Source organism: Crinia signifera, chromosome 6 (genome assembly GCF_055691185.1).
Source record: "Crinia signifera chromosome 6, ASM5569118v1, whole genome shotgun sequence".
In the NCBI taxonomy this organism is placed as follows: domain Eukaryota; kingdom Metazoa; phylum Chordata; class Amphibia; order Anura; family Myobatrachidae; genus Crinia; species Crinia signifera.
In genome coordinates, this window is record NC_139222.1 from 30,595,167 (window position 1) to 30,612,956 (window position 17,790).

The 17,790-nt window shown below is 45.3% G+C and overlaps 1 protein-coding gene across 1 annotated transcript in view; it reads left to right on the forward strand.

The window, feature by feature from the left end:
* The first annotated feature begins 1,482 nt into the window (after positions 1-1,482).
* Positions 1,483-17,790, forward strand: part of LOC146009569 (pendrin-like) — a 61,656-nt gene continuing 45,348 nt past the window's right edge. Inside the window, exons 1-2 of the mRNA XM_083150016.1 lie at positions 1,483-2,174; positions 2,540-2,783. Coding sequence (XP_083006142.1) covers positions 1,483-2,174; positions 2,540-2,783 — 936 coding nt within the window. The remainder of the gene's footprint in view (positions 2,175-2,539; positions 2,784-17,790) is intronic.

Sequence of the window (17,790 nt, forward strand, 5' to 3'; positions counted from 1 at the left end):
GTTAGATTGCGTTTGTTGTCTTGTAATATCGTGATATTACTGTTACATCACTGCGTAAAAGAGATTGATGCTTTATGTGGCCGTTTTAGAATAAAAGGTCAACCTAATTCTGTGTCGACTGCTCTGTGTCCTCATCCTGTATCCCGAGAAGACTCCCGACTGGAACCCGTGAGATCAGGGAAGCACGCCCTCACCGCAACCAACAAGGTAACCCCTGCCAGGTGTCTACAGTTCTCTGGCGTCACGAACAGGATATAGTCGACGCGGAGTATAATCCGATACCAGGATGGACGCAGTACAGGTCAGGAGTGGACAGCCACAAGTCGTGGCCCCCAACGGCAACCAACAGGCTGCCCCTGCAGTGGCAGTACCTGCTCCAGCAGCGACCCCTCATGCTCCCATTACACTACCCTACTACTTCGGGGCCCCATGGGTGCTGACCTACAGTGGGGACCCCAACAAGGGCGCCACGTTCACGGCATTTAAGAATCAGCTGAAGTCCATGAACCAGCTCTACACCCCGAGTGAAGAACAGAGAGTACAAATTCTAATCGGCCAACTCACGGGCTCCGCCCTCAGTGAGGTCGAATCGTGGGCCAATGACCAAAAGACGAGCACCGATGAGATTCTGAATCGGCTGGCCACAATCTTCGAGACTGTTCCCCTCCCAGAGCTGAAGGTGCAACTATACAGCCGAAAACAACGGCCAGGCGAAACCCTCCGGGATTTCGCTCTGAGTCTACAGGCGACCCTGAAACTCATCCAAGCGGCTGACAAAGACGAAATTCGCAATGGCGACGAAGCCCTTACCATACAGTTCATCGAAGGAGTATCAAACCCCACCATTAAGACCCAGCTACGGCTCCTGAAGATGCAAATGCCGGGTAAATCCTTTGCCGATTTTAAAAACATCGCCATTGTCACCATCGGGAACCACTCCGACCCTGAGGTGGAGTACCCAGAGATGGTGGGGTTTCGAGGACCAGCGGCAACGAACCCAGAACAGCCTGGGAAGCCAAGTGACCGGGCCATACAGCATAGCCAGCAGTCATCGGGAGACCCCGGTCAGTCCCTCCAGCGCCAGGTAGAAGACCTAGCCATTGAGATGGCCGCGATGCAGCGAGAGATGCGCCAGGTAGCACAGCAAACTGCGCCGGACAGCGGGGGAGCCAGATGGAAGGCAGAACGAGAGCAGCCGAACCGAAACCGATGGGAGCCACCTCGGGAGTCTGATCGACGGGCAACTGATCAGTTTGACCAACAAGACAGACCCATCTGTCAGCGGTGTCAAGAATTGGGGCACGTTGAAAGGTACTGTCCACCTGATCCTTTAAACTCCAATGCCCCGAGGGTGAGGGCCGAACCTCGGGGAGAACAGGAAGAGTAGGTCCAAGTGAAGACGGGCAGATCCACTATGGCAGACAGGGCCATATAAATGTAGGCGAATTATCTGCCAGGTTGGGCCGTGACCCTCCTGTTCGCATGAAAAGTCGAGGGAAAGTTATCTGGTTCCACGTTCAACGTGGATATGGGTTCGTTGAGTGTACTGACCCAAAGCGAGACATCTTTGTCCACTACACCGCCATCCAGAAGAGTGACCCAAGGAAATTCTACCGAAGCCTGAGGGCTGGAGAAATGGTAGAATTTGACATCGTCAGAGGTGAGAAGGACCTTCAAGCAGCGAACGTCACTGGCCCTGGTGGAACTCCAGTTCGAGGCAACAGATACGCGGCAAGAAACAAGGGGTATGGGGGCCACCCACGTCGCCCCAGCCATCCCCAAGACCAACCCCAGGGGAATCGTATGCACTCCAAGAAAACAGCACGCGTGGCAGAGAACACAAAGGAGGGGCCGTATGTATGTAGCCAGCGGTACTCCCATGCCCGAATGCAGAACGGGCTGATGAAAGAGGACCCGTCGCGAAGCGAAGTACACCCTAAATGGAAAACCCGCCCTTATATGGCTACTAAGGGGCCCACGGCGACAACCGGGAGCTACCAGATGGGAGGTCCAGAGGGAACCCGACAGCAGCGGATCCATCGCAACCATCATAAGTCACACCCCAACCGAATTCAGTTGCCCCTCAAGTCAAGCAGCAAAGTGAGCGATAATGACGGCCAGAATCTCGTCCTGAGCATGTTGCAGAGTACGGTGGAGCTGTCACCGAATGGAGGGTGGGCAGCATTCTTCCCAACAGGGGTGCCGCCGTTATGGTATAGAGCTTAGTCATACTTATATAAATGTAATCGAATTGTGTCATTCCTCATGTTATTGTGTATATATATGTAGACATAATGTCACGGTTGTAACTGTTTGCAAGTTGCTCGTTCTACTGAAAAAGTTGTACTGGGAAAGAGACTTTACGGAACTTCGAACAGTTTGGACTTGTTTATTCTGTAAGGTGGCGTGAGGACACGACCACGAAAAAGTACGGGCAGATGTAAGCCCCAGAAGAGGAAGGGGTTATTAGGAGACCCGGCAGGTGCACTCCAGCGCGCGCAGGGTTAATACCCCTGGTCTGGCGCTGCATGATTGACAGGGAGGAAACTAACCGGATTGGAGGGGAGCAGGTGGAAGAGGCAGGCGAAGGAGGAGGGGCGAGTTCCTGGAGGAGAACGGAGGTGAAGCCAGCAGCAGCGTGGAGCGTGGATCGAGGAGAGAGGAAGAAGCGCCCGCCGCCCGCCGGAGAAGAGACCGGAGGTTCAGCTGACGTCAGCGTGACCCCCGCCGACCTCGAGCAGCAGGAGCAGGGAGACGCGGCGCCCAGACACTGCCGCAGCCAGGCAAGAGAGGGAGCGCGGTGAGGATTGTGACCCCCGCCGACCTCCCTGCCTAGTAGCCGCGCCGGCCACGCACAGTAAGGACAGTAAGGGAGAATCCCCATATCGGCAGCCACTCACCAGCTGCATGTCAAGCGCGGGGAAGTGGTGACCCCCGCTGACCCCACTGCCCAAGAGCCGCAGAGAGACACGCGGGGAGGCTGTGACCCCCGCCGACCTGCCTGCTTACAAGTCACACCAGCAACACAGGGAGAGTGAGCCTGAGAGCCCCAGCGTGACAGGCACCAATGGAGGGAGAGAGTAGAAGAGAGAAGCCACCTCCTCAAGTCAGCTGCATCAGCCCAAAGTCAACGCCTGCCAAAGCGTAAGTTTGCCCCTGGGGCAAGTAATGCTGCCACCCCAATACATAGAGGAGAGGAACCCATGCAGGGAGACCTGTCCCCCTGCAGCACTAACTGTGTAGCCCATTAGGCTGTTCAGCCACTTCATCTCACTTGCCAGAAACCTGTAGTGCAGCTCCACGGGCCTAGCCTGCACACTATTGTTAGGGGAGTAATATGACTGAATCGTCACTTATCACGTTCATCTGGGCAAGGAAACCTAAGTTACTATAAGGGCCTCTGGGCCTCCTTGCCATATTGCTAATCCTCCCTATCAGTGAATAAGAGGGACATCCTTTGGAATGATACTGCCACTTAGTGGGTCAAGAGTGAAACTGCGATCTCCTGTAGAATACCCTGGAACCGCAATCAAGTATTTTAAGCCCTATGCATAGGCGCTTCATCGGGACTGACCGGTCTTAGGTAATAGAGAGTGTACCCGGGTACCCAGAGTAGGTCGTGTATCGATCATATGGTAACCTGTTAAAACTAAATGTTAATGTCACAGTTTATGGTATGTCACTGTGGTTCGTGCAGTATTGGACGTGATAATGCTGTTTTTGCCTAGTATAGGTTAGATTGCGTTTGTTGTCTTGTAATATCGTGATATTACTGTTACATCACTGCGTAAAAGAGATTGATGCTTTATGTGGCCGTTTTAGAATAAAAGGTCAACCTAATTCTGTGTCGACTGCTCTGTGTCCTCATCCTGTATCCCGAGAAGACTCCCGACTGGAACCCGTGAGATCAGGGAAGCACGCCCTCACCGCAACCAACAAGGTAACCCCTGCCAGGTGTCTACATTTACATAGTGCATAAAAATAATGAATCTCCACCCAGAAGTAGCAGGAGTTATTGAGGCATTGTCATCCAACCTATCTCACTTCTTAGATTTAAGGTTACAACCGTTCGTGAAAGTACAGTGTTCCGACCTCAAATATTCTACTAATCTTTTTAAAAGCTCTCCTGGGTTTCAGTGGATACCTACCTACAGATATTTAACAGTGGATGTACAGGTGCTCTACACCAGCATTCCCCATTAAGAACTGCCTAGAACAAGATCCCAATATCTCAGAAGGAGAATCAAAATTCAAATTATAACAAATATGATCTACAATAATGCGGTACAGTGATGGGCACAAAATTTGCCCCATCATTTGCCAACATCTATATGGATGATTGGGAGAAGGAACACCTATATCTAGATGAAGGCTTCAAGTACCCTAGCCTTGTAACAAATCAAATCACATAATTTAACTTTCACGTATAAACACCATGAAAAAGAAATAGACTACCTTGATATAGTCTTTACAGTGGATAACAGCTAAATTTCTTCGAAGACCTACTTTAAACCCACGGACACAATTAGCTACATTCCAGCTCCAATGCTGAAAATCGGGAGTGCCATACACACAATTTGTATGAATTAGAAAAAACACCAGTAACATCAAAGCAACATTAGAGAGAGAAGTCACTATTTCAGATGACAAAAAGCCAGGTAGGCAAGTAACAAAGCAATGAGGAAGGCAAATCAGATGCTTGGTTGTAAAGGGAGAGGAATCAGCAGCAGAAAGAAGTAATAATGCTGCTGTGTGGGTCATTGTTGTGGCCTCATCTAGAGTACTGTGTTCAGTTCTGTATAGGTCAGAGCTCAACAAAACCCAGGGGCTATGTCACCATGGTGACCAGATTCTGCTTCCTGGTGACCAGTTTTGCCAGGAAGCAGATCGGGCAGTGGTGGTTTGCGTTAATGGCAACAGCCGGGCAGAGCGGTGGAGAAGCCATCCAGCTTTGGCAGTAGCAGAGCTGGTCTGGTCAAAACTCAAGCTGGTTCATGATCCAATCGGAGCTTGCGGTTTGGCAGCCAATCAGGAGCGGCAGCCAATCCGATTGGCTCGCAAGCCATCTCAAGTATTGAAATAACCGCACCATGGACCAGATCTGATACAGTCGGGTGAGTTGTCCACCACTCTGCCTAGCTGTTGCCATTACCGTGCATGGTTACGGTGGTGAGTGAGAGGGAGGGAAGAGGAGAAGGGGTAATCCCCTGTGGCCATGAGCATGTACCCCTGGCAACAAGCATGTAACCCCTGGCAGAGCATGCAACCCCTGGCAAAGAGCATGTTACCCCTGGCAAAGAGCATGCAATCCCTGGCATCAAGCTTACAACCTCGGGCATCAAGCATGAAACCCCTGGCAAGAAACCTATAGCAACGAGCATGTAGGGAAGTGGCACTTATGTGGCATAAAATGTAATAGGCTTTACTGTGTGTGTTATTATATGTAATGGGGATTACAGTGTTTGGTATAATATGTAATAGCTGTTACGGCATGAGGCATAATGTGCAGCGGGCATACATTTTTGGCGTGCACTGTCCCTGTTTTTAGTTCGCCTGGCTCTTACACTTTCCTTCTAGCTCCTAGATTTAAAAAAAAAAAAATGTGTCAAATTCTGGTATAGGTAATTGGTACAACCTCATCTAGAATACTATGTCCAGTTCTGTATCGGTCATTGCCAATAAACTATACAGAACTGGAAATAGTACTCTAGATGAGGTTGTACCAATGACCTATACAGAACTGTACAGAGTATTCTAGATGAGGTTGTACCAAAGACTCAAAAATTTCACTATGTACAGTTTGGAGCCAGGGACGGACTGGCCCACAGGGGGACAGGGGAAACCCACCATCAGCCCTTCTTGAAGGCTCTGTCTAGGTCTACAAAAACAGAACAAGCACAGATTAGACAAAGGAAGTTCAGAAATGAGATAGAGGCTACAGAGGGTCCTGCTTGTGAGAGCTGACATCTAGGGAATATGTCATTGTGCGGAGAGTAACTTCCCAGTTTATTGCAGTGGAAGGAAGGAACTTAGGCCAGCACAGGTCACACTGTTACATACATGATAAAGGGGGAAATAACCAGTTTGATGTTGCGGTGTAAATGATTGCCACTTTTAAAAAAAATGGAGATTTCTTAACAAAACTCTCACTTCCTGAATCTCTCATCCTATTATGTTTCACCCAAAGTATTTCAGATTTAATGACACTTTAAATATTTCGGCCTAGATGTTTAACATAGTTTCGGCCCCTTGCCTCAGTCAAGGATAAATATATTCTTGTAAACTGAGTTTATCATGCCTTTAAAAGGGGATCTGGGCTAAATGTTATGCTCTAAAGATACATCTAGGAGTGAGAACTTGTAAATGGCATGTTCTACTGTATCTGAACTCTTATTGGATGACCCAATAAATATCTGTCATGTGTGAATATTGGCTTTACATATGCATGAACCATGAAACGCCAGCAGTTTATTATATTACATGTGATGATCTTCAGCTTTGTATAACAGCACTTGGAGACAATCATTTCTTTGTCCAATTTGGCAGATGTTTAACCCCTTGCATGGTGAGTTTTTGTGGCACAGGACAGACTTCCCAGGGCAGGTTTGTTCTACCCCAGAAATACTCCCCCGGGCCTCTCCTGCTAATGAAGGTAGGTGGGATCAGCAGTGGGGGGAGGGGCCTGTGTGTGGGGTCAAGTGGTGGTTGGGGCGGAGCGATCGTGTGGGAGGTGCTCCCAGGGGCTGCACCACTGGGACACTCCTATCATTCAGTGGGATGTATGGACATTTTTAAGGGTTGCCATCCACAGCAAGGCAGCTCAGCCCAAAAACATTCCGGGCATACCCCTGAAGGGGTCAAGCTCGCCACAAGTTTTGCTGATCAGATCTCCATTGCCCACGTAAGCCGGTATTTATTGGCATTGTTGTGGCATTACAGAAACAAACAACAGAGTGGACTGGGTTGGACTGGACCCTCCCCCTCTCCTGGTAGAGGAGACGAAGTCATATGAAAGAGACACATATGATGAAATCTCTTTAGGTCTCATAATTCAATATATATATGCAGACTACAGCCCAAAGATTTAGACTGGTATATACTGATATACATAAAGAAAGTTTCTGGGTATATCTTACTCCTTATTATTGCATGAATGATATGCCCATTAGATTGTTGTGTATATGGGTATAGAATGAAAATGTGCGATTCCCGACAAATAGGAGTATATGCATTCTTATCTCTAGATTTCTAACATCTAACCTAATAAGATTTATTAGGAAATAAGATTATACTTTACCTTAGTGTATCTATATGGATTTCTGAGTATTTATATTATTGTTGTATATCGTTCTGATTATTTATCTATTCATTTATTCATTTACCTATTATTATTTCTATTATATATATATATATGGTTTTTATATTTATTTATTTAGTATATATATATATATATATATATTTTTTTTTTTTCATTATTTATTTATTATTATTATTTTTTACTATTATTAAGTTCAAGTTTATCTTTATTTTTTTATTTTTTTATATCTGTATATATGTATATGTATACATATATGTATATATATATATATATTTATTTCTTATTATTATTCTCTATCCTTATTTTTATTTTTATACCTATCTCTGCTTCGAATATATATTTATATGTAGATATGCATTTTGATATATTCTCGCATGCATTCATTTATCATTATTTTTCATTCTTTAGTACTCTTGTAATATGCATCATTAATAAGAAAGTGGCGACATTTGATTTATCTATGTTATTAAAATAGGTCTATATATGAAGTCTTTTATATTGATTAACTTTTTATATATATATAAAAATTCTTGTTATACTGTGCGTTTTTTATATATGACACCAATGGGGTTTAAAACGAGGTCCGGCTGTTTGAACAAATATCCTGGTATCCAGGAAGCGAATAATTTGAAAACGAGGCTTGGTTGAAAGCCAGCAATAACACAAACAGAGCTTTATTTACAAAATACACAAATAGAGCCGGACATACGCTATAAGTATATGCCTAATAGGAGGAGCTATCAGCAAATAAAAAGCGTGGCAAGACGTAGTGCAAACTATCTGAGGAAGCCGCCGATTACCTTACAAGGCGGAGAAACGCGTCATCAGGATACGTCAACACGCACAGACGGATCACGGCCGGAGACCCAGAAACCGGAGCTGAGGACTCCCAGAGAAGGCTGCATTATTTGGGAAGCGCTAGCAGCCGGGGACCCGCTCCTGGTAGCCAGAAGGGACTGTGCCATCTAGCTTGGAAAGAGCAAGTATATGCTTATTGCTAATGATCTACACCGCGTGCATCCTTAACCCTATGCTGCTAATGTACTAACCAAAGCTCCAGCTCTAAACCAGCTGATTGCCTGCTTTACTAACAACTGCAATTGCACGGGCTCTGAGGAGCAGGAAACTGTTGCCTGTATTAAGTTTCAATATAACTACTAATACAGTTCCGATTTGCACTAAAGGACTGTGGGAATTGACTTTCATGCTCTTGTGTGCAGAACTATCGAAAATTGAGTTACCATTGGGTGTCAGAAGGAGAAGGACACAAATAATTTTTTATTTTACACCGGCCGGTGATATTGTGTCATATATGACCAAGATTTTTATATGAATTATATTGTGTTGTATAAATAAAATTTACTTTATGTTTTAAATATAGTCCCGCAGCGCTGTCTATTTTGTCCCTTTCTTTGTTCTTCTACTGTATCTGAACTCTTATTGGATGACCCAATAAATATCTGTCATGTGTGAATATTGGCTTTACATATGCATGAACCATGAAACGCCAGCAGTTTATTATATTACATGTGATGATCTTCAGCTTTGTATAACAGCACTTGGAGACAATCATTTCTTTGTCCAATTTGGCAGATGTTTAACCCCTTGCATGGTGAGTTTTTGTGGCACAGGACAGACTTCCCAGGGCAGGTTTGTTCTACCCCAGAAATACTCCCCCGGGCCTCTCCTGCTAATGAAGGTAGGTGGGATCAGCAGTGGGGGGAGGGGCCTGTGTGTGGGGTCAAGTGGTGGTTGGGGCGGAGCGATCGTGTGGGAGGTGCTCCCAGGGGCTGCACCACTGGGACACTCCTATCATTCAGTGGGATGTATGGACATTTTTAAGGGTTGCCATCCACAGCAAGGCAGCTCAGCCCAAAAACATTCCGGGCATACCCCTGAAGGGGTCAAGCTCGCCACAAGTTTTGCTGATCAGATCTCCATTGCCCACGTAAGCCGGTATTTATTGGCATTGTTGTGGCATTACAGAAACAAACAACAGAGTGGACTGGGTTGGACTGGACCCGCTGGCTAACAGGGAAAATACCTGCTGGGCTCCACCTCTCCCTCTAATGTCAGTCTAGTAGATACAGGGCAGTGGAGAGCCTGGCTGGGACCAGGTACTTTTCAGAGGGTGTGGCCTAATCACAGGAGGCGTGGCCATGCACTCTTAGACAGGGCAGCCAAGAGGAATGCCCGGTAAAATGTTGGGGGCGTGACCTAAGTGTGGGAGGTGTGGCCACTTCCCACGCTTATGTCACACCCCCAACATGTTTAGATGGGGGTAAAAGAAACCTCTAAACTCAGCAGCAGCTGTGCTGACAGCAGGCTCAGCATGAGCTTTCATGCTGTCAGTGAGATGCTCATGCTGAGCCTGCTGTCAGCACAGCGCATGCTCTAGAAGTGTGTGCTGCTGTTGCTGCCAAGGCAGGACGGAGGGGGAAGGGAGGGGTCGGAACAGGGTAATTAGTACCCCCCCTCTCGGCTGCCCTGCTCTTAGAATAGAATACAGAAAAATTGCACTTTAAGCACCTCCATGTAACTGTGACAGGGAAGGTGGCCCCTCTCAGCTCTGGGCCCCATAGCAGCTTCACTCCCTGCACCTATGGTAGCTACACCCTGTATATAACACATGTAACTGTGACAGGGAAGGTGGCCCCTCTCAGCTCTGGGCCCCATGGCAGCTACACCCGCTGCACCTAAGGTAGCTACACCCTGTATATAACACATGTAACTGTGACAGGGAAGGTGGCCAATCTCAGCTCTGGGCCCCATAGCAGCTACACCCGCTGCACCTAAGGTAGCTATACCCCTGTATATAACACATGTAACTATGACAGTGAAAGTGGCCCCTCTCAGCTCTGGGCCCCATAGCAGCTGCTGGGGCAATCCCTGGCAAATTGAAGGACTTGACTGTAAAAAAACACTTTTCCTTATCTACACACAGCACCACAACAACATGTCGGCTCTGTGATGGGGGAACCAGGAGCTCAGAGGGAAGAATCACAGCTGATGCAATTTCAAGAGAAACATCAGGGTGGATGAGTGGGGTGGTTCTACCCTTCATCACCACCCCCTCCACTAGTGCCCCTGGCAAGTGCCATTGCCAGTAGGTGAGTCTGCTATTCCAGTGATCGAATTCCTCAGGTTGATTACTGGAAGTCTCACCAACAAACTTTTGGCAGTGTCTCAATCCTAGCACTGGAAGAATTCACAAGGGCCCCTATAAAGGCAATTGCGCGTATTTTATTACCCCTTATCTTACTTCTTGACATCCATGCCAGATTTCTCAACATCCTTGGAACTAGCCTGAACCTCAGGTGAAACGGCTTACCTAGAAACTCCCCCACCTCATATATTCAATATAATGTTATTTTACCAACATGCTCGTTGCCATGGGTTACAATCTCATTGCCATGGGTTTCTATGCTTATTGCTCACAGTGGGCCTTATTCTAGTTCACTCTTAGAGGCAAATTCCTACTTAGCTGGACAAAACCATGTGCACTGCAGGTGGGGCAGATGTAACATGTGCAGAGAGAATTCGATTTGGGTGGGGTTTTTCTTCAAAGTGAGATCTATATTGCAGTGTAAAAATAAAGCAGTTAGTATTTTCCCTGCACAGAAACAAAATTACTCACCCAAATCTAATTCTATCTGCACCTGTTACATCTGCCCCCCTGCAGTGCACATGGTTTTGTCCAGCTAAGAGTGAACTAGAATAAGGCCCAGTGTGCCAGTGTTCATGGAGTCCGACACTTCTGGATAGCGATGTATTCGTTGCGCTCCCCTGACAGACACTAGAGGTCCAGTAGGACCTGGTGCAGTCAGACTGCGAGGAATCTGACGCAACCCTGCGACCCCGTGGTGCCAACTCCCACCCACCATTGATTGGGAGGCAGGTTGGGCTGTAAGTATCTGCTCCTGATCTTCTTGGGAAGCAGTAGAGAATATCAGAGCAGCCAGGCTGCCTTCTCTTCCACCAATCACAGTGCAACATTCTCTTCCTGCTTCCCAGCCTGCAGCCAGACACTGAATGGCTGTAAGCATGCTGATTGGTGAATGGCTGGAGCTATCTACCAATCAGAGGGCTGACAGTGGAGATATGGTTCAGGACTGCAGGAGGGGCATGTTATGATTAACCCTTTGAGTGGTGGGTTTTGCTGGGGCAGGACAAACCTACCAGGGCAGGTTTGTCCTGCCCCAGCAAAATGCACCACAGGATGCAGGAAGGCCCCCCCTCACCTCCGCTACGGTGTTTGTATGCCGGAGCTTCCCTGGCGCCGCTGCCCCAGCCGCTAGTCTCAGTCAGCAGTGACGTAGATGGCAGGCTCGGGGATGTTCACAGCTCAGGTGTCTGAACTCATGACCGATCCCGAGTCCCCCAAGTCCCACATCCTGAGCCTGCTGCCTACCTCACTGCAGTATGGCAATTGGCGGCGGGGGAGCTCCGGCGATCGCCGGAGCGCAGGTGGGGGTGACAGGAGGGGGGATGACGGTGGGGCCCCTAGAGGTGGTGCACCAGTGGTGCGCCGCTGGAGGCACCACTAGCGCGCACCTACTACATTGTGGTATTTTCCAGGACAGCCCGCTGCGGCAGCGCAACTGAGCCCGGAAAACTTCCAGGCATACCACTCAAGGGGTTAATTGATGGGTAGGGGCCCCAGTGTATTGCTTTGCACTGCCTTGAATGGGATACTTCCTAAACGTGTCAAATATCTCACTATGGAGTTCAGTTGGAAAATAGTACTTCATAGTAACTTTAAACCAGACAGTGGGGTTTATCCAGATGTAGATGGGTCGGAGCATCGCTGCTGGTTCCTTGGAAGCATCAGATGCTCCAATATGGTAATGCAGTAGATTCAATCTTAGTTGCCCATAGCAACCAATCAGCTTTTAGGAAGCATTTATCATCTACATGACTCTTGCTAGTGATGTCCTCTGTTGTCCTGGATGTATGGCCAACAGAGGACATTGTTAAGGAACAGCGGGTACCCACTTCGTTAACGATATAGTGCGTACACCCTGGATGATATACAATGCCGTTAAGATGTGTCATCATCCTGCATATTATATAACATATTGCCCAACGAATGCACTTTTTCTGTGTTCTGAGCTTTTATCTGAAAAAAACCTTCCATAGACAGGGCGAGAAGGCCCAGCGGAGTGTTTCATAAATATTTCTACATTTCTATGTGCCAATGTAATAAAGTCAAAATTACCTTCTAATTTGGTACTAATTGAACTACAGCTAATGTCTGGTATCTTTTTCCTGTTCAGTTACATTTTGTCCTTTTTGTATTTTTTTTTTCATTTCTCACAAAATCAGTGGATCAGTGGCAAACACAGGATTTCGGGGGGGGGGGGGGGGGGGGGTTTCCTGATGCAGTCCACAATCTCACTACTCCTGAATTTGAGATTCTGGGGAAGTGGTAGAAGAACCTAATAACTACCCTCCAACATGGTCCATTCCATTAGGTACAAAATGTTCTGTTTCTGGACTTCCCTGTCAATGCTTGTGTCGACCTAATGTCCTGTCGACCCAGACCCATGTCAACCTAGACATATGTCTACCTTGACCCATGTCGACCTAGACCCATGTAGACCTTTCTGCCTGTCGACATAGTGGTGTCGACCCAATGCTTGTCGAACTAGTTGGTGTAGACCTTACAACCCACACCCGTAAATAAATACACAAACATAATAGAACCAGTACTGCACTTTCTAGGTGCACATTCTGCCACGTCATGGTAAGGCTCCTGTCTCTTCTTCCTGGTAGCTGCTCTCTGGTCCAGTGCACAGATTGTGGACTCAGATCCACACACACACACACAGAGACAGAGCCGGCCCTAGCCTAAATTATGCCCTAGGCAAGATTTTGACTGTTGCCCCCTAGCACCGCCACTAGTTCCGTCTCTAACCCTGCTCCCCTTTCCCAGCATCATCAACCCTCATCATTGCAGTCATCATTTTGGTGCTCCTACCCGCAATATTTTAAATAGAAACAGTGCACCCATTCGGTGCGGAGCCCAAACAGGGGTGTGTTCTTGCTGGGAAGGGGCATGGCCACACAATAGTACCCCCAATTCAAATTATGCCACACAGTAGTGCAACTTTATTCACATTATATCATGCAATGGTGTCCCTTATTCACGTTACATCACACAGAAGTACCACTTTACCTTATGTACATTACTCCTCATATTATTCACATTATACCCTTCGAAAAAAATCCTGAGAAAATATTGTATTTTAAGCACCTCCATGGCCACACTGAAACCCAGCACAAAGCAGTGTGTGCTGGATAGAGGAGAAGAGCTGCAGCTGCTGCTGTCACTTAAGGGGACGGGGCCCGGGGCCCCCACTGGGTAATTTTGTACCCCCTACCCCATTCTCTAGGCACCCCTGATAATACCACACAGTAATGCCCCTTACACATGACACACATTATTAATGTCCTTATAACCATAATGCCCCTTACACATTATGCCAACCTTTATTAATGCCCTTCATACACATAATGACACAAATAATGGCCCTTACACATATGTCACAAATTATTAATGCCCTTATACACATGACACACATTATGCCCTTACACATGTCACACATTATTAATGCATTTATACATGACACACATAATGCCCCTTACACATATGCCGAACACTATTGCACAACCCACCCACCCGCAGACAGGACTCGCACTGCCGCTAACAGCCTCACACACACAAAATAGGCATGCTGCATATCATTTTAATCAGCAGAAGCTGCTGATGCCCCTAGGCATTCCAAATGCCCTAGGCAATTGCCTAGTTGGCCTATGCCTAAGGCCGGCTCTGCACAGAGAGCAACCTTGTGCTTGTGCTTAGGGTAGACTAGAAGGGCCAAGTGGTTCTTATCTGCCATCACATTCTATTTTTGGCCAGACAACATAGTGTGACTCGCTGCGCTCGGGAACACTTTCCGTTCCCAAATCGTAAAACCCAAAAATTCCAACAAAAGAAAATCGTGAAAAACCCATGTCAACTTTTGTCGACCTAGTGCATGTTGATGATATACTGTTGACCTAGACACTGTTGACATATAATATATGGTTTTGGTGTATATGCCACAGGCCCTGGGCAGCACGTATGTACTTAGTTATCCAAGGGGTAAATTTGGGGAGTTCTATTGAAAATGGGATATTGTCCCAGCAACCAACCAGAATCTACTTCTTATTTATTTAGCAACTTTTAGAAGATAACAGATCGAATCTGATTGGTTACCCATAGCAACATGCCATCTTCAATAGCACTCCCATCTTAGTATATTTTCCCCTTAGTCAGGTAGAAATGAAGAGTTAATTATGGTAACACGAAAACATCTAAATACACTATACACATTTATATAAAACTTGGTGACACATTTCTCTTGTTAAAATTGCAGATGAGAAACCTCATAAAGCGATCGTCCGCTGGCTTATTGGCACTATATATTCCCTGTTGTAAACATCGCAGGATCTTCCAAGGCTGCTTTTGGCCGGAAAAGTTCAGGTAGGAAAACAGCGTTCTTCATCACATTACCGAGTTTTTATTTATTCGCCTTATTTTACATTGGTATGATGGTTATTATTAATATTAGGATCCAATCCAAGGCGTAAAGGATAAAAAAAGATGGACTTTCAATAAAGCTTATTGAAAAAAAACTATCAATAATTTTAAGGCATATGTGATATCCAAGTTTTGAAGGATAAAAAAGATGGACTTTCAATAAAGCTTATTGAAAAAAAAAAAAAACCTATCAATAATTTTAGGCATATGTAATTATATTGTATATTAAATATGCTGTAAACGGCACTAATAGGAGAATGTCTATGACTGAAGCTAATTTCAGAGTTATGTCTGGATGGTGTAATGGTTAGCATTACTGCCTCACAGCAGTTCATGTGTTTGATTCCCACCATGGCTTCAACTGTGTGGAGTTTGTATTTTCTCCCCGTACTTTCGTGGGTTTCCTCTGGGTACTCCGATTTCCTCCCACAATTCAAAAATATACTGTTAGGCTAATTGGCTCCCAACAAAATTAACCCTAGAATGTCTGTGTGTGCGTGTGCATGTGGTAGGGAATCTAGATTGTAAGCTCCACTGGGGCAGGGACTGATGTGAATGTTCAAATATTCTCTGTAAAAGCGCTGCGGAATACGTGTGCGCTATATAGGAACTGTTAATAAATAATAATATTGGATTTTTTGATGCAAGATTCCATCTTCAAACTGTAGGCATTGTCTTCATTCACTGGCTTTATTTAATATGTGTCTGGGAGAATTGTTCTAAGCCTTGGAGAGTAATTTGGAAAGAGATAAAGTCTATTTAGTATTTACTAAGTCTTGGATGGAGAGAGAGTACCACCCAAATGGCTCCTAACTGTCATCTCCAAACAAGCCTGTGGCGTGACAGTTAGGAGACGATTGGCTTTGACTTTATCTCTCTCCACCCAAAGCTTAGTAAATAGACCCCAAAGCACCAGCTCTTAACTGCCATGTTACAGGCTGTGTTTGAAAAATGACCACTAGGAGCTAATTGGCTGGTAACTCTCTCCACTTTACCCCTCTCCGAGCATTAATCTGCATACAAGCTATGCGATATACAGCACCACCGATATCATCAGCGATATAGTGGTGCGATGAAATAAATGTTATATCGCTAATATACTGAGCGATATTGTTAATGATTATCATTCAGTGATGTCATCAGGAACGGCGCCAAACATGCAGTGGCTGATGATCTAGTCAGATTGGACTGCATGTTCAGAAGACGGGGATATTGTCGATGACCTGCAGGAGCGTGCATAGTTAACGATATAGTGGGTACACACTGAACAATACGCATGGTATAACGAAAATTGCATAATGTTTATGTAACTTAAGTACATGGACCCCTGAATGTGATTTAAGTTTTGTTCAATAAAGTTTCTTTTGTTTTTCAATGCATATGCTATAACTGTTGAGTTATTTTTACACACAACAGTTTCATACTCTATAAAGTTGACCTTAACCTGAAACACAGTATGTATATTCCTACGCTGTTATAGGATGGTGTATTTGCATTTGAAACCTTTATCAGTTGTTTACTCAACATCATTTTTCTAAAATAACCCATTGCCCTCTGCCATATTTCAGTGGTCATTTACCACGCATTCATATCATCTACGTATATATGTCTAGTGTCCGTGAGTCTCCGAAACACTGCCATCTGCTGGCAGAGATTGAAACTAATTTTCAAAGCTTTTGCTTCAAGTGGGCTTACTAGTATTCTATATATAGTATTGTATATAGGGGTGGGATTTAAGAAGGGGGGCGTGACCTCACTCGCTTGGTGTTTTCTTCAAAATGGGCCATCTTGAAAATTTGGCTACCAGTATTAACATAACAATAACTTAACAGTACTGTACTGTCACTGATCCTCTGCTGTACAGCACAACCCAAGATTTTGCATTAACCTTTATCAATGCATGATTAATCAGTCAAACAGGGAATTGTAATTGCCAATACACTAACAGGAAAATTTAATTAGACAAAAAAAAAATAACGAGTGCGAAAAAATGGAGGCAGTTTTTTTGTGCCGGTTAAATTTTCAGTTTTTGTGCCTTAACACAAAATTGGTGGGTTTTGTAAATGCCTTGTAAATGACTGCCCCTTTAAAAAAACCTGCAAGTCCCGCCCACATGCCGCATGGCTGCCATACACGTAACCTCATAACAGTATCACAGATTCCGTGATACTGTAAGTTCCGATGAGGTCCAAAAAAATAATACTTGATAAGAGCTGCTGGTGGACAAATTAGGGGCGGTCTAAATGGATAGCCCTGGGGGGACAATTAAAGTTACTTTAAAATACCTGCGTTAGGAGTTTGTCTCACTAGTTATAATCAAAGTTGCTAAATATAAAAATAAAAAAGTATTTTAATACTGCACGTGTACTTATAATCTATACCCCTGGATAATACTGGGTTTTTTTTTTCCTTTATTTATTGTGTAGCATTTCTACACTTGTTAAATAAATAAATATATAACTAAATAAATACATAGATAAATAAATATATAACTAAATAAATACATAGATAAATAAATAAATACCCAGTAAATACCCGTACACAGGGGGGATTTGGGGCTATTTTCTAAGTGATCTGACTACATCGTTTATACATGGTATAGCGATAACTATGCCCGCTCCTGCGCAATGCCATCGCCCACAGGGATAGACATCGCATGTCTATCCTGCTAAGATCACAGTGTTTTGCCCATTATTATAGGCAAAATGGTGCTCTGCATGGATCACTCAGTACACATTGCATGTGCATTGTGCAGCAATGTGTGCTGAGTGATTCATGTTTTAGTGCGTCACTCAGCACCGGCTCCCCCGTCATCCACTGTGTATGGAGCTATAGATAGATAAATAAATATATTATACATAGATAAATAAAAAAATACAATTATAGA